The sequence below is a fragment of the Rosa rugosa genome, chromosome 6, assembly GCF_958449725.1.
Source record: "Rosa rugosa chromosome 6, drRosRugo1.1, whole genome shotgun sequence".
Classification (NCBI taxonomy): domain Eukaryota; kingdom Viridiplantae; phylum Streptophyta; class Magnoliopsida; order Rosales; family Rosaceae; genus Rosa; species Rosa rugosa.
In genome coordinates, this window is record NC_084825.1 from 48835282 (window position 1) to 48856942 (window position 21661).

Below are 21661 nucleotides of genomic sequence, written 5' to 3' on the forward strand. Positions count from 1 at the left end.
GCATATAACATTATATATTGAAGTACTTCATCTCTGAAAAAGCTTGAAGAAACCAAACCATCTCTATATATGTTGCTTTTACTGGTAAAAAAGTATACGCTTTAATCCTTTTAAGGCCTTGGAACTGGTCATTGTTTCACTCCATGTGTTCATTGAAATATGCACAGTACTTTCTATTAGAATCGTATTATACGCATTTTTCCTTTGGAGCTGTGCCACCCACTCTTCTGTGTTCCTTTTCTGTGGTACAACTATGGAAATGCCAGCAGTTAATACACGAGCAAAGCTTACTTTTTTCCTTTATAACCTCTGTTTTTAAGTGTGTGGCTTTGGGCGGTGGCCGATCCAGTAGTATGAACAATAATAATGTATTCCAGATATGGTAAGATTGGAACTCGTGAGCGAAACTTCCTCTTTTGGTAATCAGCACTTGTTTAACTTGGAACAGTGTGTTTATAAACTTCCTGTCAGATAGATTGACCTGGTAGTAGGGCTGGTAGCTAGGCTGGTAGGCATCCCATGTGGTCCCCATATTCTTCTTCTTCTCAGCAGTTTGAAACCCTAATGTTGATGGAATTTGATAAACTTCTTTGTTTAATAAGGGCATTATGTATCGACTATGGAGATGTATTTGCTTTCCATCTTGTTAGAGAAAATCTGTGTAAACATGGGGTATTACTTATTAAAAGAACACAAGTACACGCTTCTTAATCTACAATTCTACATCGTCTCCCTTTATGAGTACGTTTTGTAGCTGGAGTCTTTGTTAATTGAGGGCTTCTGTCGAGAGAGAAGAAAAGAGGAATAATTTAGGGCACTTGCTACATATATGACGAAAGAAAATTTTGTTTTGTGCCTATGCAATTGCCCTTTTCTGTTGAGAGAGGAGAAACATAAATTATGACTTAATTGTTTTGGTTTTTTCTTCGGCTATTGAACATGTTGTTCACTATAGTCAGTATAGTGACTTGAAATAACATCAAGGAATATAAATCAAGGCAAATTATTTTTGTTTAATGAGGAATCACAGATTCACAATTCACAAGGTGTCTATTGCATATTATATGGAGGTTAACGTTTGCTTAAGCATATTCCAACATGATTGCATTATCTTCAAAATGAAAGTTTATTAGCCAGTTGGCTGACCTCATAGTCCCAGAAGTTTAAGATAAGTCTACCAGCTAGACCTTTAATTTATCTGGATGAATTCTGTAAAGAAAATCAAACTCTATATGTACACATCTGTATGATTGAATATAAATTGAAAGAACAATATATATTGGTTTCTCCTAATACAAATTTTAAATTGTGTGTTTATATTTAATTTTCTTATAAAAATGTGGTCGTTCAATGCATTGTTCATTTTGCAGAGTACGTGCTCTAATAATTTGATATGCTTTCTTCAGTTCTTGAGGGTTTCACATTCACTTAGAGATCAACTATCAAATTGAGTACCTTTTAGTCACATAATCACAACCTAAATCTTTTGTCTCTCATAAAGACAAAACATTTTGGCAATAAAATTTCGAATTATTTCAGCTTTAGTGTTAAACTCAATTCACACATGCATGTCAACATGTGATTAAATAATAAATAAGGAGAATATAAAAAATTATCACTTAATTTTTACATGTTTGACACTTTGATCACTTATTTTTTAAATATATCATTTCGGTCACTCAATTTTAACTTCTTATTCAAGATTTTTTTTTTTTGTCACAATATCAAGAATATTTTCGTTCAACTAGCCTTGAAAAACGTAGAAGTCTAAATTGAATTGATTGGGAGAAGTGACTAAAGCAAAATTTTGACTAAATTACCCTCTAAAAATGCATATTTACAAAAATATTGTCTATTTAATTGAGATTTTGACGAAGGATTTAGTAAAATGACTAAAGTGATTGATAGAGTAATAGTTGAGTAGCTAAAGTAATATATTTGAAAATTAAGTGACCAAAGTGTTGAATGAGTAATAAATGAGTGACCATTTGCGATATTCTCTCGATTAAATATGTACTCTGTCTTCATACGAACGTATTTAGGACCTAATAAGTCACTAAGTATTCATATACATCGCTACGTATTTCAATTTTTTCAGCAGTATTCAATCCTTTCCGACTACCTAGTACTCCGGTATTGATTTTTGTTTATATTTCTCCGACTAAAACCAATATTTTTGATAACATCAACAATTTATAATTACAACATCTATTTCGAAGTTGAATTTACAACCTCTCACTTACGAATGAGACATTCATGCCTCTAAATGAAATAGTACTAGGCAGAACTAATATTTTTACGGTTTAAGAAACCGATTATATAAACTTAAAAAAAAAGAAATAAAAAACAAAAATGCTGAGTCATGAGTTGGATCGGTTGTCCCAGGTTTCATGATTTTGGGCCTCCGGCCCTCTTTACAACCAAACAAAAGAAACTGGAAAAGCAGAAGAAACTAAAACAAAACACCGGAGGTTCGCTGCCGCCGTCTACAGCACAAGTCTCAGATCACAACACCCGAAAAAAGGTCAGTCCTTCAAATTTAGCGGTTGACTCTCTTCCTTTGAATCCTGACTTCTCTTCTTTTCAATTCGATTCCTTAAATGTAATTTAAGTCCTTTAATACTTGATTACCTGTGCTAATAAGGATTTAAGATTTTGGCTCTTCAACATCTAATGCTGCTTTTAGCTTGTAAATTGGATTAAAGTAGTTGACTTTGATTTGTTTATGTATGCTTGTATTTGGGTTCTTCCCAACGTATGAACCAAGTTTGATGATTTTGGTAATTGGCATTGTGGGTTTCTTCAAAAGGTTGAAGCTTGATGTAGTATTTTTGTAAATTTTGAGTCTTTGTGGATGATGCTTCATATTTGGTGTTTCTGTATCAAGTTGATACATCACTTTGTTGAGGATCACAGTATTGATTAAAGAAGTTGTGGGTTTTTTTTTTTTTAGTTCGAAGCATGAAGCATGAAGCATCCTTTGTAGAATTTTCTGTTGGAAACGGAAGTGAACTTTGTGGTTTCTTTTGTTTGGATGTTCAGGTTATCGATCATTCATGATTATTGATTGAGGGAGTTGCTTATAACTGTGCTTGCCTCCCTCATGAGTTCAACAGTTTCGACACCTAGAGGGATACTGTCACCCACTAGGCTTGGCTCGTACGGGTCGCCTGATGCCGGGTCGTCTGGTTCTTTTACCCCGCTTGAATCGGACTTCAGTGATGGTGACGAGACTGAGTTGCACTCTGTGTCCTGGAATCAGGACTATGGTTGCTTTGCGGCAGGCACAAGTAATGGTTTTCGTATCTATAACTGTGAGCCTTTCAAGGAGACTTTTAGACGTGATTTGAAAAGTGGTGGGTTTAAAATTGTTGAGATGTTGTTCAGATGCAACATTCTTGTACTTGTTGGTGGTGGAGACAATTCCCAATATCCACCCAACAAAGTTATGATTTGGGATGATCATCAGAGCCGATGTATTGGTGAATTTTCATTCAGGTCTGAGATTCGTGCAGTAAAGTTGAGACGTGATCGCATAGTTGTGGTTCTTGAGCACAAGATATATGTTTACAGCTTCATGGATCTAAAGCTGCTGCATCAGACAGAAACTTTATCAAATCCCAGGGGATTGTGTTGCCTTTCACACCATCAAAATACATCTGTGCTGGCTTGCCCAGGCCTTCAGCGGGGACAAGTTCGAATTGAACATTTTGGGCTGATTATGACAAAGTTAATCAATGCTCATGATTCTCATATTGCATGCTTCACCTTAACAATGGATGGGCTGCTTCTTGCAACTGCTAGTACCAAGGGTACTTTAATAAGAATCTTCAACACGATGGATGGGACTCGCTTACAAGAGGTAGTATATTGTGCTGCAATCTTTCTATAAATAAGATAGGATTGCTCTTCAAATTTATGATCAATGGCTTTGGGAGTCTGTACTAAGTAATAACATGATGTGAGTTACTAAATAGTAATTGTGTCTTTTCTGGCCCATTCTCCTGTAAAGTTATTCTTTTATGCATGGGAGAATGACATCCATAAGTAATTGTCTTTCTAAAGGAAACACTTCTTATTTCATCTATGGCCCCTCTTGTAGGTACGCAGAGGTGTGGACAGAGCAGACATCTATAGTATTGCCCTCTCTCCAAATGTTCAGTGGTTGGCAGCATCAAGTGACAAAGGTACTGTGCATATATTCAGCCTCAGAGTTAGAGGGGTTGGAATGGATTTATCTACTCATTCGAATGCTGCTCAAGGGCCATCACTTTTTCAACAGAATTCTTCAAATTCCCTAGAGCCTCTTATTTCTCCAAACACTGGAGCCAATTCGAGTTCATCATTGTCTTTCATGAAAGGTAAGAACATGCCAAATATAACTTTGACGTCTTGAGTTACTGAGTCTTCTGCAAGTGCTCTGCTCTTATGCGTCCTTGTACTAATGTTCAACACGAGCAAGAATTGCTATCCTTTAATTTGACAATGCTAACAAAACTTCATGATTTATTTATCAATATATCAATAAATATAGAAACCTGAATATGGAAACTTGATGTAAGTTCTCAATTTCCATATGGGCAAGTGGGGTCTTTGCCAACTATTACTTCTCAATAAGAGCACAGAAATTGGTCATTGAGGGCATACAGTCAACTCATGCTTCTGAATTTGCAGTACTTTTTGCATTCACTTGGTGTTTGGTGCTGTCTTCTTCAAGCATCTAATATTTCTAAAAAATTTGCAGGGGTTTTACCTAAATATTTTAGCTCAGAGTGGTCTTTTGCTCAGTTCCACTTGCCAGAAGATACACAATTCATTACTGCATTTGGTTCTCAAAACAGTGTCATCATTGTTGGCCTGGATGGGAGGTAATGTCTCTGTTTCTGTATTGTTAATGTTATCCTTGTTACCAAATTACGTGCACTTGCACTTCTGTCCAGCCTAAAGTTTTGAAAACACGCTGTTAGGAACCAGAAACTTCCACCTTTTCTTTGTGCATATTTTCCATACTTTCCTACCCTCTGATTCACTATTTCTTTTATCTGCATCAGCTTCTACAGGTGCAGTTTTGATCCAGTGAATGGAGGTGAGATGTTGCAGCAGGAATATGTACGGTTTCTGAAAACAGACAGTAGACCAAGATAGGGTTGTTTTATTACTCATGTGGCCATACGTTCTTTTGACCCTGTGTACATATTGATTTATCAGTTGAGTGTAAATAGTAAATATTTGGGAAGTATTATCTTGTTCCATTTGACTGTATATCTTGCAAAATAATGCCGATGATTGTTGCTGTCATAATGGCAAATATTGTTCCAAATCCAAATCAGTCTATATATATTGCTGTTGCATTGTTAGAAATGAAAAATAGAAGCTTCTTAGCTCTGAGTTTTAGCTCTGGTGGAAGAAAGCCAAATCAGAGGTTAATAATTAATACGATAGAACCACCACTTAATTTATTGACAGGAGCTCTATGCCCTCTGGTTTGCAGCTGATATTTGATTATACATGGCACAATTTATTACAACCATATACACAGGGTCATAACTTGTACAATGGACCTAAACCAACCATCTACCGTCTTGTTATCGAAAAAACCATCTACCGTCTATAGATAAATGATGCGTTCAATACAAGCTATGGAAAAGGGGCAGACTCAGGAATGGAAATGCTGAGGAGTACAATATCCAACCATCCCAGCTGAATTCTGATTAAAGCTTTGACCTTACACTGCTTGGCTCGTCAAGAACAATCATCACTTTCCCAATGGCTTTCCTATCTTTGATGGCAGAAAAGGCAAGATTGGCCTGTCATTTACAAACAATTTAGAGCAGCTCAGATGATCAATAATCCATTGCATAAAGTTGTGTGGCCATCAGAATAGGAACATATACTCAAAACACCACAACCAATGATTATCGGGACAGAAGGGGCTGAGGGGTTAAATAAGAGTGAAAAAAGTCCTGACCTCTGGCAGGCGGTAAGTATGAGAAATGCGGATGGTGATCAGGCCTCGCGCCACCCATGATAGTAGTTCATTAACTGAATCTTCAAGAACAGCTGGTCGATGTATTCTGTAGCTACCCCAGTACAGTCCATGCACTGTCCAGTTCTGGTACAAAGTGATGCATAAGTAAAAAGGGCATTGTAATCCGGGACCGAAAATTCAGGAACAATTTATAGTTCAGATATCAATCTAGCTTGTTCCATGGTGAAAGTGGAGGCCTAGTTTTAAAGGACAGAAGTATGGGGAATATTCACAAGATAAGTTCAGTTCAGAACTTCAGATACACTGTTTTGGACACACTTTTCATTAAAGCCTCCCTGATATCAGTCTTTTACCTGGTTCCCTTATTCCCTTTTCAGTATCTCTCTCATATGTTTAAAGTTTAAACTTCGTTCAACTGGAGAGCTGTGCCTGTTACTGTTCAACCTTCAATGGAGTTCCAAATCCCTACAAGGAATTTTTTTTTTCTTGTCTTGTCTTGTCTTCATCATATACTAGAAACTGGCAAATTTTAAACGAGTAGTTGCAAATGATAATTGATAATTACAGCTATCACAGTCTAATGGGTATGTACTTGGTCATCTTATAAGCCTTCAACAGCCTACCTGCTAATCAATCTTAACACTCTCGTTTCCATTAAGCATTTGAATCTTAAGCAGGAGCAATGATTTTGAACAAATGAAGGCAATAATTTTGGACTCGAAACAATAACTAGTCATACCTTAACAAGAGCAATATTGGCGGGAATGACAGGGACCTCTCCACTTGCAAAGCCTATAACCAAAATCTGTGCTCCCCAATTCAATACCTTCATGGCTTCTTTTGTAAGCTTCCCTCCAACCGGATCATACAAAACATCAACCCCTTTAAGCTTTCTGGTTTTCAAGAAGTCCTTCACACTCTGGATAATACTTTGACTGCTGGAGTCCACCACATGATCAACCCCCAACGACTTCAAATACTGCACCTTCTCAGCTCCCCTGCAAATCCATCACCCAAAACACAACAAACACATCTCTAAATAACTCCAATTCAAACTCCACACAATCCCAATTTCCCCACAAACAACATAACCAATGAAGCAATGAAATATGTACACACACCTAGCTACCGCAATAACAACGGCTCCAACAACCTTCCCAATCTGTACCGCCGCAAGTCCAACACCTCCAGCTGCACCAAGCACTAGCAATACCTACCAATAAACACGAAAATGAAAACTTTCACATACAAAACACCAACGCATTTACATTAACCTGATCACAAAATGTACTTACTTGACCGGAGCTCAAATTGGCCCGGTGACGAAGAGCCACATGAGAGGTCCCAAATGCAACCGGCAGTGCACCAGCAGCCACCAGATCACACCCCTCCGGCACTCCAAACCTTCCAACACCAAAAATTTACCGCAATCAAATTCAACTCAAAAATTGTAATTTACATAACAGAGGAACTCACAGAAGTGACTGATCGGCGACGATGAACTGGGCAAACGACCCGAGTGCGGCGAAGGAGCAAACAGCGTCGCCGACTCTGAACTTGGAGACGGCCGGGCCCACGGCGTCGACTACGCCGGAGTAATCGGAGCCGGGGATGAAAGGCAGAGGCGGCTTCTCTTGGTACTTGCCAAGTATCTGAAGGTAATTGGCGTAGTTCAAGCTCGTAGCTTTCACTCTCACTCTCACCGATGTGGGAGTCTCCAGTTCAGGAATCGGATAGCTCTTCTCGATCACTATTGCTTTCTCTTCTGAAATCGGCGCCGTTGGATCCCCCAATTTCTTGCACACCAAAGCCTCCATCTTTCTTCTTCTGTGAGCTCTGCTTCAATTTTCACACTTAAATATCACAACTTTGACCCCAACGGCGTCGTTTTGGCGAAGTTGGTTTCTTTAAATAAATATGGTGGCATTGGTATTATCCATGTGCTTCAAATTTTGGGTTTGGGGGGTTCTGAGGCTTGAAGGGCGCGAAAATCCATATGAGGAGCTTGGCGGGGATACGGGTGTTGCCGAGTTGCAGTAAAGTTTCGAGCTTTAATGGCAGACTCGTTAGCTCAAGCTTTGCTTCGAGATTTGATGGCCCAGATACTCCAAACTACGTCGTTTTGAAGTCTTCTCCGGTGGCTACTGCTGCTGCTTCAGTCAGCGGCTCCGGTGCCCAGTACTCCGGTTCTGGTAAACCCAAATTTCTTATCTTTATGCATTTCTGTTGTTCTTTGTGCACATTTATAGAATTGATTGATTCTGGTTTTTGTTCTTGTTTGGATATATTGTGTGTTTGTGTGAGTTTTGATGATTGGGATTGGGGTTGATTCTGCACCAGGGGGATTGCTTGGTGTGCAAACTAAGGAGAAGAAGAAGAAGAAGGAGGGAATAGCTGGGATTGATCAAGATGAACTGGTGGAGGATCCAAAGCTTTTAGCTGACCCGGATAGTTGTTTTTGTGAGTTTAGTGGAGTGGAGATACATCATAAGGTATATGAAGCACAATTGAAGGTGCATGAGACTGAGAGTGTCTCAAGTGAGACTAAGACTGCTGGTCTTGCTATGATCTTGTTACATGGGTTTGGAGCCTCGGTTTTCTCTTGGAAGCGGGTTATGAAGCCGTTGGCCGAGGCCATTGGTTCCAAAGTTCTGGCGTTTGATAGGCCGGCGTTTGGGTTGACATCTAGGGGAAACTCTGTCAGGCATTTATCTTCTGGAAATGGGGAATCCAAACCTGTGAATCCGTATTCCATGGCATTTTCAGTGCTTGCAACCTTGTATTTTATTGATTTTCTGGTAGCTGAGAAGGCCATTATAGTGGGGTATCTACTTCTCCTGTCTTATATTATTGTTCTGTTTGAGTTTTCTTTCATGTATTGTTCTTGTGGTGATTCATTTTCTCTAGCAGATGGGTAGTTTACATAGAACGAAAAATTCTTTGTTGTTTCATTCTGTTAACTACTTTAGGAGACTTTCTGTGAGTATTACTCTTAATCTGAAAACCGATATCTCTCTAATATCTCAGGCATTCAGCTGGTTCTCTTGTAGCAGTCGAGTCATATTTTGAAGCACCAGAACGTGTGGCTGCTCTAATCCTTGTCGCGCCAGCAATTTTTGCCCCAATTACAACACAGAAGGTTGTCAAGGGATCTCAACCTGGAACAAATAACCAGACAGAAGAAGATGGCTCAAATTCAGTTGAAAATGGGAATCCATTTGTCCAGTTCTCCAAGGTTCTGTCCAAATTTGCCAGATTTATTTCACAGGCAATTATGGGATTGGTGAAAGGGATGGCAGTTATGCTCAACTCTTTGTATAAGAAATTCTTGTCAGCTCTTCTGCGCTCTGCTTTTGCGATAATGCTGGTAAGGAATTTTTATCTGGAGGTTTTACATTACACTTGGTTTGTGTTATCCAGATACGGTCTAAGTAATTGAATGTATCAAACAACCAAAGCAAAACATCAATTGGCCAACACTATCTTGAAAACATTTTGTCAAAATATTACAAGATATCACTGAACTTTGTTCTTCAAGAGTATCATTACTCATTTTCTGTTGTTATAATCTTGTACATCATTTGTCTATGTTAGATACATGTGCTACATCTGACAGTGACTAACTGCATGATTCCCAGGTAAGAATGGCAATCAATAAATTCGGTATCGCTGCTGTTAGGAATGCTTGGTATGACTCGAAGAAAGTCACGGATGAAGACATCAGTGGTTATACAAAGGTTATTTTCTTTAAAAGTTCTGTCTTCCTTTTTGTTTTTGGCTTTGGGGAGCATAGTGCTCACCTGGGTGTAGTTCCACATGCAGCCATTGAGGACGAAGGGTTGGGATAAGGCACTTGTGGAGTACACCGCAGCAATGCTCACAGACACTTCATCTGAATCAAAGCCACCATTGGCAAAGAGACTCCGTGATATCAAATGTCCTGGTAACAATTATGAACCTATAGTTTTCCTTTTAAGTGTTGAAATCTGATGATGGGGCAGTTAAAAGCAAGAATCAATAAATTAAGACGGTAAGAAGAAAGTCCCCTACATCCCTCAAACAGTTAAACCAGACTGTTGGTTTTCTTTTTTAATGAAATAGTCAAGCTGGAATTACGTAAAGACAGTCATAAGAAAGTCCATAAAACCAAAATAATCCTTAGGTACTAGTAAGGCTGAATCTGGACCAAAAGAATTGGTGAAAAAAAGAGTATAAAAGCATAATGCCCAGTAGTGTCTATGGAGTTAAGAGGCATCAGCTGACCGGATACTGTTTTTGCTTGTTTGTTGGTCCAAAATGCATCTTTGTTGGTCCTCTTATTGCTTACTACTACTCCGGCATTACATCTTATTATGGATTATTATTAAGTTGAAGAGGTAACGTGTATTTTTGATACTAGTTGTTCACTCTTATCTCTGAATCAGTTCTGATTGTTACCGGTGATACTGACCGAATTGTCCCGTCATGGAATGCGAAGAGACTTTCAAAAGCCATACCGGGGTCTTGCTTTGAAGTAATAAAGCGTTGTGGGCACTTGCCACATGAAGAGAAAGCTGACGAGTTTGTTTCAATAGTTAAGAAATTTCTACAAACTGCTTTTGATGATTCTCCGCAGGAGCAATTACAAGTTATAGTTTGAAGTTTTTCTCCTATATGGCTATACACCATGTTACTATGTCATGAACAACATGTGGGTTTGATCAAGCATCAGAATATCAGTATAGAATTTATTACTTCTGTTGTATATCACTGTAATACTATCAGAGATGAAACTTCTGGTGCTTCAATCATTCAGATGCCCACTAGCTGTATTAGACAACAAGATTAGAAACTACGATCTTCTTTTACTGTGTCCTTAATAAGCAATTTATAGTTATTTTGACAATCTATGATTTGTGAATGGAGCAAACCCTGTGAGCATTCTTGTTCTTTACTGAAATTACATTCTCAGAAAGGGACTGAACAACATGGCATGACAAAGTTCAAGTTTCTTTAGATTGCATAACTTTTACAACACAACAGTTGATGATAGTTACAAACTTGGTTAGAAAGGAGGATCAGCTGATATGGTAACACTAGCATCTTGTAAGCCTGAAGGAACATCAAATCCTGACATAAAGTCATCACCGAAGATCACGGCACCGGCTGCCAGCGCTCCAGCACCCATCCCCATTGCAAAAGCAGGTCCTCCGGCCCTAGTTCCACGACCAGGAGGTGGTGCTCCAGATGATGAGGGCATATTGATATAGGTGTCAGTCATTTGATCTGTCCTGGGGAGAAAAGTAGGTACATACCCAACATTGGAAGGTGGTGGAGGCGGTGGAGGAGTTCTAGAAGGCTGATAGCTTGGTCCACTCGCTGGCAGGTAGCCTGGTCCGCTTGCTGGCAGGTAGCCTGGTCCGTTTGCTGGCGTGTAGCTTGGTCCGCTTGCTGGTGTGTAACTTGGTCCAACTGCAGATGGTTTCAAATAGTTTGTAGTCGAAGGCATTGGATTTGCATACGGGGAATTCATTTGGAATTGATGTTCTGGTCTCTTTTGTGGAGTAAAAGGTAGTAATGCTGGTGCAGACCCATCTCCGGTAGCCAAGGTGATAGTATTGCTGTGATCCCCAGGTCCTCCCTCATTTCCTACAAAGCAGAACTTCATGATTTCATCACATTTATGGTGATTCTCAAGGATCATATTTCCATTAAACACGAAATTTCAACTGGAGAATTCAAATTACATATGAAACAAACTGAAAAAGGAACAACTCTCCAAAGGGTTCTAGGAATACCTGTGTATGAGCTTCTCCCTTCCATATCCTCAGAAATGTGGATTGAAACATCAACAAAACCTTGAGGTTTGTTGGAATTCTTTTTTCGCAATTGGTAGCTCCCAACTTCTTCAACTCCATGCCTTGAATTCTCAGAATTCTTGTTATGCTTAGCCAGAAACTCTTTCAAGAGAATAGTAGCTGTCCCCTGTAGCCTTTCTCTGAGGAATATAGGCTCTCTACTATAGACTTCAATGTGCAGAGCCAAATCATTCAGTTTAGATTCCGCGTCCTCAACCAAGGTAGCAAACTTGGTTTTCCATACTGGATTTGCATTTCCAGATGCATCAATCTTGGTGCAGTACTTGTTGTTGGGATTGGTCCACCCCACAGCATACCATTGAAGCTTCCATAGGGACGATGAACGCCGGAGCCCTCGAGCAGATATCAAGCAAACTTCAACCCAGAGTTTCCCCATACCAGGATAATTGCAGAAAAAGAGAGAAGTTGAGAGATAACTTTCTTCTGTATTGGGAAAGTTGTTATGGAGAAAGAAAGAAAGAAAGAAAGAAAGGGAAGCTGTTTTGCAATTTTTAAATGGCTACTTTACTTTGCTGGTGAGATAATTCTTATGCCTGAGAACCATTATGGGGTAACCTCTCTTTTCAAACTTGCTTTTCCTTAGTAAAGTGCATTACAGATGGATAGGAATATGCTGTAAATAGAAAATGTAAAGCTTAATACTGTTGGGGAATATGAGCACAGTAACTATTTTTCAAATATTTACATGATCTTGAATTAACATATGGAATGATTGGAATCTAACAATCAAAGAAAGGGTCCACAGTCCACATTGACTGTTCTGGTTTGAATGTGAACATGCAACATCTTCAAGCCAAAATAGAGACAGTGAAACACCAATTTCAAACTCTTCTATTGACAGAAACACAACACTTCTTATCTTGATGCTTAAGATGATTGTGTGGTGGTCTTGGACTTGGAGTATGGTAAGGTCTTCAAAAATGGTGGGACTAACAATAGCTTTCGACCTGCGCGTGTTACCATCCGTTGTTCTTCGAGATTAGTTGAACCACTAGCAGTCCTTGTATACATCATTGCTGTGGAGCACAGAATGTCATCTCCAAAACCACATGCTTTGAAGAACGAGCTGATACAGTACGTACGTTCCAAAATTATGAGATCAAAGTTTGTTCAGCAAAGTCATTAAGGCTTTGATATTGAAGAGAGATTGGTAAAATTACCTCTCGCTCTCTGAGCAAAGGGCTGCTATGTCATAAATGTCTCTGCTTGTGAGTATTCTGCAAGAAGCAATCACAAAGTTTTCAGTTTTCACACACCACAAGAGGACTTTATATATTTCAGAGCCCTTTTAGTATGAGATATGGTCAATCTATACCCTAAAGGAAAATGAGACCATAGTCCTAAAGGACCAGTTTTAAGAAAGAATACTGAACCTTATGATTCTTTTAACTATCATCTTGCCAATTCCCATACCCTGCAATGAAGGAATAACCTGGGAAACACATATATGAATATGAAGACTTCCCAAATTTACCATATCTTGAACATAAGCTAAAACAGTTACTGCCAATGTAAAATTTACCACACTGTACATTTCATACTTTTTAGCAAGTAGGGTGTAAATTAAAGACCTTTTTATAAGTGAAAATCAAGTTTTCGTGAATACCATAACATCGTAGATGGAGGCTGTCAATCCTTGATCAGAAACAGCTCGGCCAAAACCCACCAATTGACTGTTAAATGGTGTCACCGGCATCACCACCCTCTCAAACAATTCTCCTAAACCCTCTCTGCTAATCTTCTGCTGCTGTCGATTTTTTTGCGAAAATGATGATGAAGTTTTGCTAACTACATCATTTGCTTTGCAGAAGACTGAGACCACAACTTCACTGTGTGAGAGAGCCACACGTAGCTTGTTCACATCAATACCTTCAACTACACGGCAGCCATCTCCGCCGTCCACGTACTCCGGGAATCGGTGGCCGTTGAGATTGCAGGCGCTGTATAGGTCAATGAGATCATCTGGTTTTACGTGAGATGGGTTTGTGGATATGAACACAGGGACTGAGGCTTGAAGTGTAGCTGGTGCTTTAAATTTTGAAGGTGTTTTCATGTTTTGCAGTTGGGCTTTGCCTCGGGAACTTACCCATTTTAACTCCATAGCCTTGCATGAATGACCCTCTACTATGTTCATGGGCGTCGCAGCAGCCTCCATTTCTTCCTCTGAGGCTGTTTCTCCAATGAAGTGGGGATGATAATGTGTGACCGTATTACCCTTTTAAACGATAAGGGGTAGTTTGGTCTCATATGTATGTTATCCAAAAGGCATAGAACCAATACTGTTTTATCAGTCAAGGCAATGTAATGGATAAAACAAAGCTCTTATTTATGTTCTGAAGAAGGGAAGAGATACTGAGGTTCCACCATGGAACCAATGTCAATGATTATATAACAAAGCCCTTATTATGGTCTAAAGAAAGGAAGAGATGCTAAAAGCCTAAAACCATCAATTGAAACAGATCATGAAATCCTCAGTCTAGAAAGTAGGATCAGATAGCACCATGTTGTACCCTGTGGAGATTTCAGGTGGATAGCTATGAATAGGATTTGTGATTTTTAATGGTTTCGGAGCCATTCATCTATGTCTGATAACTTTACAGGCTTTGCATTAGAGGTTGATGTCTCCCACTGTGAGGGCCCAGCTGATGTTGATTGCGGCTGGAACAGCCGGCTAGAAACAGGCTGTGGTGGTGCCTCTGTTGGCCTGAACCGTTTCCAGTCTTGGCCTGCCTCCTCCACATTGCTGGAGTAACTAGTGCGAGTGGCTGGGCTCTGAGTTGCTCCAGACATAAATTGGGAAAGCCATGCTGCTGATGAAGAACCATAACCTTTTGCAGCCGGTATCTTCTGCTCTAAAGAAGATATGTTAGCTACTTGGACATTCTTACCCTTATCAAAAGCACTTGAATATAAGTTGTTGGCTTCAACTTGTCTTTTCCATGTAGAAGGAAAAGAATATCCATTTCCAAATGAGGGATTGTCGATGAAGGAACACCAGCAGTTTTGATCAGGCCTGCCCCAGACAGATTTTCCACTGAAGTGGATGCTTGTACCCTGAGCAGATAAGTTGGAACTTCCAAATAAGGATCTGGTAAAGTCAGAATTCCCATTGTCCTGATCAAGCATAGTTCGAACTGGTTTTCCCTCGAGGTTACCGTATGTGTCCCATTCAGAACTCCCATCTCCAAGTAAGGCATTCATAAAGTGGAAACCCCCAGTGTCTTGATCTGCTGTCAATACCCTTTCCACGTTAGGCGCTTCTTCTGCATAACTTTGTAACTTCCAACACGCAAATGTATTAGCAGTAGGCCCTAGATCTTTAACAAACTGCAGCAGGCTTTCTGTGTGTCCAGTACTATTCTGCTTATTCTACAAAACCAAGAAAGTAATCAATATGCAACTGCAGACACCTGTAATTAATGAATATAGGAGGCCTTAGAAGCTCATCCCACTTCAGTTACAGGCTTTGGATTGGCTGGTGTGGGCGAAAATTTTACTAATGTAAACTGTATACTTGTATTGTTAATGTTTGGGGAAGTTTTCTAAAGACACCCATGAGTACATGCACGGCTGCACAGACATTACCCACCTGCACTAGTTCTTGTGGGCTGAGATAGACTGCAGCTGCTATTGACTCATTTTCATTGAGCAATTTATTCAGAGGCCGGTAGGTATAGCGTTGATCTACTTCAGAATACTTGGATCTTCTTCCACCTCTGCATCCTGTTTATGAAAGAAATGCAAAAAGAGAATTAGCCTAATTCAATTATTTGGAAAGTTCACGGCAGGTATAGTCCCCTATCAGATTTTGATATTTCCACAAAGGGTCAGTTTTCAAAAAATTAAACAACTTCGTCGCTAGATTTCTTATCGCATGAGCCTGGAAAACCATAATATTCTGAACGTTAAGGAGAAAATATAGACTTCAAGAGTATAAACTTATGGTCAACCTTTGTGATAAGAACAGTGCTTTGTGGACTAACCTCTTCATAATAAAGGGTACTTGAATCGTTGAAAAGCATAGCATTGCTCCGTACCAGTGTTACATCATGCTGTACATTAAACAAGGAACATCAAAATAAATGAAAACGGCTTTGCACATCACTGTACAATTGAGGTTACAACTAATAAATGCAATCTTTATCCACCTATCATTGTAAAAGTAGCCTGCCCAAAAAGTTAATTTCATATACAGATTTATCAAGCTTCATTATCTACAAAATCTAGGAAAAAAGAATCAATAGAAGTCAATGAAAGCATGCCTTCTGCAAAATCGCATTAATGTTTCATTCTGTTTAATATTACAGAGTCCACCATATAAAAGGCAAGGACCTAGAAAGGCCTGTCATCTGGCTGTGAAAATCAATAACATCTGCAAGTACCATTCACCAAAAGACAGCATACGAAATATAAATGCTATGATGATTCCATATCACCTGCCTATTCAAAACAACTGTGCTGCATATCTGCCCTCAAATTTCATTTTGCAACAAACATAAAAGGAAGTGGAGTATTAAATGAAGTCTAAAAAAAAAAAAAAACAGTGTTCCTTTCCTAGCCTCATTGAATGAAAAGCAAGTAGGGAACTAAGGACTCCAGGAGCAAACCTCAAATTCTTGCAGTGCTTTGTAGCTTCCTCCATTGAGTTTTGCTGTAATCGTGCCAAAATCCATTGGTTCTTTAATGACATCATAATAATATTCCACCTTTCATATTAAGAATCAGAAATAAGTAACTGTAAAGGTATGTGCATTTGGAAAGACCATAAATAAAGTAGACAAACCTCTTCTGCATTACTGGCTCCGAGAACATACAGTGCACATCTCTCCTATAAAAAAGTGAAAAAGAAAATTAAGCAACTAACTTTGATGATTAGCAATTAACTTTAAAAGAGGCCGGTCACTTCAAAGAAAAATTAAAAAAGTTCACTTTGTTGAAGTGTTGTAGTATGGCTACCCAAATTGCAGATTAACAGAAGGTGTCATAACAAAGCCTTCACCTTTTCAGTTTACCAAGCAACAGTTGAAGCTTGCTTCTTTCTGGTAAAGGATTGCCAGATGGCATAACAGCTGTTTCATTTAATACACGAAACACCCAATTACTGATCATCTGAAACATAGTATGATTAATTGCAATCCAAAAAAAAAAAAGAACCTCACCAGCATTTGTCTGATGATCTTTGGTACTAGTACTACCAGCCTGCAAATTGATGTAAACAAAACCTTGATTATAAATGCAAAATTCAAAACACCTGCAGATAAAGACTTAAACCTACAATTCCTCTGCCAACTTCCTGCCTAAGACACTCATGAATATGTAAACATCATTAAAGAATACACCATTTTTGGAACTTGAGACTCAATTGTATAAGCAAACAGATCTTGGACAGGTCTAATGACAACCTTTTTTCCCTGATTCAGATTCTGGTTCTCTTTTTGCTGCTTCTTCTGTGTTTCAAGTGCAAATATACATAAACTCTGTCTACGGTCCCCATTCCACATCATTTTTTATGGAATGACCTCTATGACATACAATGTTCTGAGTGCAACTTAAGCCAAATTCAGTTGAATGTCTCCACCTGTTCCACAAGTTATAATAAATATCAGGGATACATTGCTAGCATGGGCATTAATACAGGCATAACATATGAAATGAGTGTTCCGAAACTTCACACACTTCACAAACATAAGTTTATGGGCACTCTTCATATTAAAAAAATGACATGACAACAACATGAAAAAGCTTTTGTGGTATTTAGTTTTAAAATGGAATAGAAGCCATATGTTAGAGGAAATTCAATGAAAAACTGTTTGGATTTCACTATCAAATTTTCAGGAAACACTTTAATTCAGCCAAATTATTAAGGTCCTACGACCCCTACCACAGATTTTATTTACCAATCAGAGCAGAAATACAAATTCCAAAGAAACCAAATGTTAACCACCTTAGACATTAATTATTGCAGATTAAGATATATAGGCTACAGTTTTATGTAAAGAAAATGTCCTTTGTCTACTTTGTTCTACTTCTCATAAAATTGATATTCCAATGGAACTATGTATTTCCATAAGAAAACTTTCTAACCTACTCAAATTAATCAATTTTTCCCTTCTTCCGTTACACTTGACTTCTCCCTTTGGGCATCAACTGTTTTACAATCTAGCAAGCAATCAGGTGTTGGGAATTAGCTCAGATGCCGAAATTAGTGTGACTGGGGTTTAGCTAGGATATCAAGCCAGTGTGGCTCGAAGATCACACCAAGACAACTAGTTCCAAATCTTCAGATATCATTATCGTAAATGGATGAGAGCCACAATTTAATGACACAACAAAAAAATAAATTGTGAGAAAAGCACCTTTGCGTATAAAAACAATCTGATAGTTAAATCAAGCAGATAGATAGCCTATGCCATTTTGAAAGGTAGAATTTTCCTTACTTGTATATAGTTATGATTATAAAAATACTTTTTCTATACAGCATAACTTGCATCATCATAAATCTGATACCCAAGCAACTGATTAACACACTGTTTGTACCCAATTTTGGTCAATCGGCCCATAACGATTTTGAGGCAAACACACACAAGACTTCATCAATAGTAAATTGAACTCTCTTTATGATGGTAGCAAGAAATGATTGGAGAAAATACAGTAACATAGAAGCCTATCTATGAGTAATCAAGATTTCCACTCTCTTTCTTGGATTCCTCCTATGGCCAACGGGTCAATCACAATACACCATGCCTATTAACGATCTGTGCTTTGTAGAGTTCAGTATATTTCCTAGCTAGTACTCACAGAGAGATTGCAAATTACGACCACCAAAAGAAAAAGATGGATAGGAAATTACCTAATACGTTTCCTTCAAGCAGCAAGCAGTGAACACATATAGGACCTCTGCTTTGATAATGACCGGCCATTTATATGATCCCCACTGCACAACATTAAGCCTAAGAAGGCAATCTATTAATTTTTTGAATCCATCCATTTATGGTAATCTTGGTGGATTTGCTCAGGAAATGAACGTGTAATAACTAGCTCGGGCCTCTGAATGTGACCTCACTATTGTGCGCTGTGGAGAGCAAATGCCGCGGTGTTTGCCAAGTCTGGCAAAGCCCTGATAGTTAACTATACAATCAAGTGTTAAAACAAAAATTTAGTATTAAACTCACATTCACATCTGTGTACTGTGGTAACCAAAGTGAAAGAAATAAATAAGAGATTTATTTTTCTACACTCAAGGAGCACAACTTATAACTTGTTTCACTTCCATATCCGTTGTTGAATTCATGTTAAGCTTCATAAACTAAATTTCACTGTATGGCAATTAGTAAGTCTCTTGATGAACAAACAATACAAAAAACGGATTTCCACATCAGAAATAATGTATGATCAATGTATCATCCTGTAAGATTATTGGACTAAGTAGTAAATGGAACACTAGATGATTGGCAACCTCTATATATTTTCCAAAACATTTCAGTCTTTAGTGTCTAGAACTAACACACAAATCGAACCTTCTCCACCCCACAATAACTCATATCATTTCTTGTTTTGTGATCATAAACAACACAACACTCAATGCTTTCAACTGGCAAACCATTGTCAAATAAGGCCAGTCCATATGGTGCATGCTATAATGGAACAATGAGAAACAATTCATAAAGCTCAAGATCAAGTCTTGACAATGTAAACTCTTTAAAGAACACAACTTTATCAGTAACCCATCTAATAAAATGCAGCAGCAGGCTTACCCGCATCTCCAAAATCCATATATGATAGTTTTGAAGCAATGCCAATAGCATCAAACCGGGAATCAGTGAAACCCATGAGCTCAAGGTTTCTGGCATTATAAACTCTCCCTGCAATAATCAAATTGAACATTAACATGAGTTTGTTTATGTTACACAACGGAGACAGGGAAACAAAAATGAAGGGTTGTCTTACAAGAGTTCACTCGCTCTCAGATTCAGAAACAATGCTGAGCAGCCCAGAATTCTTGGACCAAGATAACAGATGAGTTGTTGTTGCATAATGCATACTTTGAGAGCTCTGCAATCTCCAAGTTGTGATTTTTGTTCTGCATCTTTGTTTTGGCGTCGGCTTGAGACCCCCTAACTCCATCTGAAACTAGTGCGAAAATAACTATAGTTTATCAACGTAAATATGTAAATCCATGGAATTTCCTTCACAAAAATGTATAGAGAGGAAATTTTGTTAGCCAAATATCTATGCCAACATAATTCCGCTGATAATATCTGTATCAGCAAAAGTGTATATATAGGAACATTCTTCTATGCACCGAAAGTATAAGTAAACTAGCAGATTCAACATATTTCAGCTTTTAATATTTATAGATTTTTTTTTAATAATAAAAAAATGTACTTAATGTAATTCAATCTTGGTACTCAATACAAGCAATTGACCCGGCTTTCCCTCTCTCTCTCTCTCTGGAAGAGGGCGGCTAGGTTTTCTTCGGAAGGTTTAGAGGCTCTCGTCCGGCGGCTCCCGTGCCGCACCAGGCTATTCGCCTTGTCGGTAGACGGTGAGTGCAGCCGGGCGGGGATGTTTTGATGGTCGTTCTCCGACTGTGCTGCGGCGGCGTGGCTTGGACCTTGACAAGCTTGCAAGCCTGTGGTGGGTCTGCGTCTTCTGATCGTTGGGAGGTTCTAGCGATGGCAGACTGGTGGTTTCAGCGTTCTCTTCCCTTGATCGACGGCGGCGACTGGCAGGACAGCGTGCGGTGGGGCTTCGACAGGCTCGTTTTGGATCGGTGTTTTCCGATCTGGTATGGGTGCTTTGGAACCATGCGGGGAGGAGGTGTTTGGGGGAGGTGGTGCTTCTTGTCGGCGTGCTGGCGATGATGGCGGGGTGGATGGTCGTCCGACGTCTACTCGTGACGGTGGCTAGGGTCTCTTCAACGTGGTGGAGGCGTGGTGGCTGCTGCAACTTGGAGTTGGGCTAGGGTTTGAGTGCTCTTGGGTCTGGGCTTTGCTTTGGGCCCAATTTTATTTTTTGTCTGTTTTTATTTTGTGTAATAAAGCTCCATCTTTACTGATGGGTGCAGTGGGCCTTGGCCCTGTATACCTTGTTTCTTTGGGTTGTTACAATGTGTCCACGGGTCAGTACTGATGTACACCAAAAAGGTCTTAGGCAGATGTACTGGTTCTTTGGTGTTGTAGCTTCTTATTGATCAAGGTGGAGTAGTCTAGGCTAGTAGTCATTTTAATGTGCAGTCAGTGCACTACTTGAGCAACGAATGTAATGGGTGATCTTCGGATCTCCTAGCTTGACCTTGTACGGTCGTATGATCTTTTCGATCACAGGAATATATCTTCCTTTCCCCTAAAAAAAAATGTAATTCAATCTTGTTGGTGCAAGTGCACGTCGGTACGTGTCACTGAATATTTTCTCTATACCCACAAAATTTCATCGGTAGAATATTTATGCTAACGAAAGTCATAAATGAAAGTGTACGTGTGTGTAAGTATTTAAAGTAACGAATCATATACCTCCAAAATTGCGTCAATAAAAGTCATTTTTCAAGTAATACTCCATTAACAACGTATTATTCCTTAGCGGAAGCCTATAATTAATTTTTTGTAATGTCATCACTTTCTTACCTAGAGTTTTACTTGGATCGGATTCTAATGGTTGAGGAAAAAAAAATATATATATATATATATATAACGTTTCTTGGGTGCGGACGTCCGTACCTAAGGATTAGGTACAGATTTCTCATTTTTCTCCACTTTCCGATCACACATTTACATCTTAACCGTTCAGTTTTTAGGTCCTAATGTATAGATTATCT

The 21661-nt window shown here is 38.9% G+C and overlaps 5 protein-coding genes across 5 annotated transcripts; 2 read left to right on the top strand and 3 right to left on the bottom strand.

The window, feature by feature from the left end:
* Positions 1–2371: 2371 nt before the first annotated feature.
* LOC133713661 (autophagy-related protein 18c) lies at positions 2372–5329 on the top strand. The gene is made up of 5 exons (XM_062139689.1): positions 2372–2524; positions 3043–3862; positions 4103–4361; positions 4745–4868; positions 5052–5329. The coding sequence occupies exons 2-5, from the start codon at positions 3104–3106 to the stop codon at positions 5143–5145; spliced, it is 1236 nt and encodes a 411-aa protein (XP_061995673.1). The 5' UTR covers positions 2372–2524; positions 3043–3103; the 3' UTR covers positions 5146–5329.
* A 72-nt stretch (positions 5330–5401) lies between these two features.
* On the bottom strand, positions 5402–7853 carry LOC133713662 (uncharacterized). Its single transcript, XM_062139690.1, has 6 exons — positions 7466–7853; positions 7285–7393; positions 7111–7202; positions 6729–6987; positions 5969–6112; positions 5402–5807 (listed from the first exon to the last, which is right to left on the bottom strand). Exons 1-6 carry the CDS (start codon positions 7804–7806, stop codon positions 5712–5714), a joined length of 1041 nt encoding a protein of 346 aa, XP_061995674.1. The 5' UTR covers positions 7807–7853; the 3' UTR covers positions 5402–5711.
* Positions 7854–7859: 6 nt separating this feature from the next.
* On the top strand, positions 7860–10876 carry LOC133713658 (uncharacterized). Its single transcript, XM_062139687.1, has 6 exons — positions 7860–8181; positions 8330–8813; positions 9017–9356; positions 9628–9726; positions 9812–9932; positions 10414–10876. The coding sequence occupies exons 1-6, from the start codon at positions 7986–7988 to the stop codon at positions 10626–10628; spliced, it is 1455 nt and encodes a 484-aa protein (XP_061995671.1). The 5' UTR covers positions 7860–7985; the 3' UTR covers positions 10629–10876.
* An 86-nt stretch (positions 10877–10962) lies between these two features.
* On the bottom strand, positions 10963–12361 carry LOC133713663 (early nodulin-like protein 1). Its single transcript, XM_062139692.1, has 2 exons — positions 11767–12361; positions 10963–11617 (listed from the first exon to the last, which is right to left on the bottom strand). Exons 1-2 carry the CDS (start codon positions 12221–12223, stop codon positions 11034–11036), a joined length of 1041 nt encoding a protein of 346 aa, XP_061995676.1. The 5' UTR covers positions 12224–12361; the 3' UTR covers positions 10963–11033.
* Positions 12362–12458: 97 nt separating this feature from the next.
* LOC133713664 (GCN5-related N-acetyltransferase 3, chloroplastic) lies at positions 12459–19942 on the bottom strand. The gene is made up of 14 exons (XM_062139693.1): positions 19795–19942; positions 19602–19709; positions 18698–18975; positions 17250–17425; positions 17007–17046; positions 16847–16916; positions 16631–16675; positions 16455–16553; positions 15831–15899; positions 15437–15570; positions 13454–15216; positions 13221–13279; positions 13008–13064; positions 12459–12913 (listed from the first exon to the last, which is right to left on the bottom strand). Exons 11-14 carry the CDS (start codon positions 14000–14002, stop codon positions 12715–12717), a joined length of 864 nt encoding a protein of 287 aa, XP_061995677.1. The 5' UTR covers positions 14003–15216; positions 15437–15570; positions 15831–15899; positions 16455–16553; positions 16631–16675; positions 16847–16916; positions 17007–17046; positions 17250–17425; positions 18698–18975; positions 19602–19709; positions 19795–19942; the 3' UTR covers positions 12459–12714.
* Between the last annotated feature and the right edge of the window lie 1719 nt (positions 19943–21661).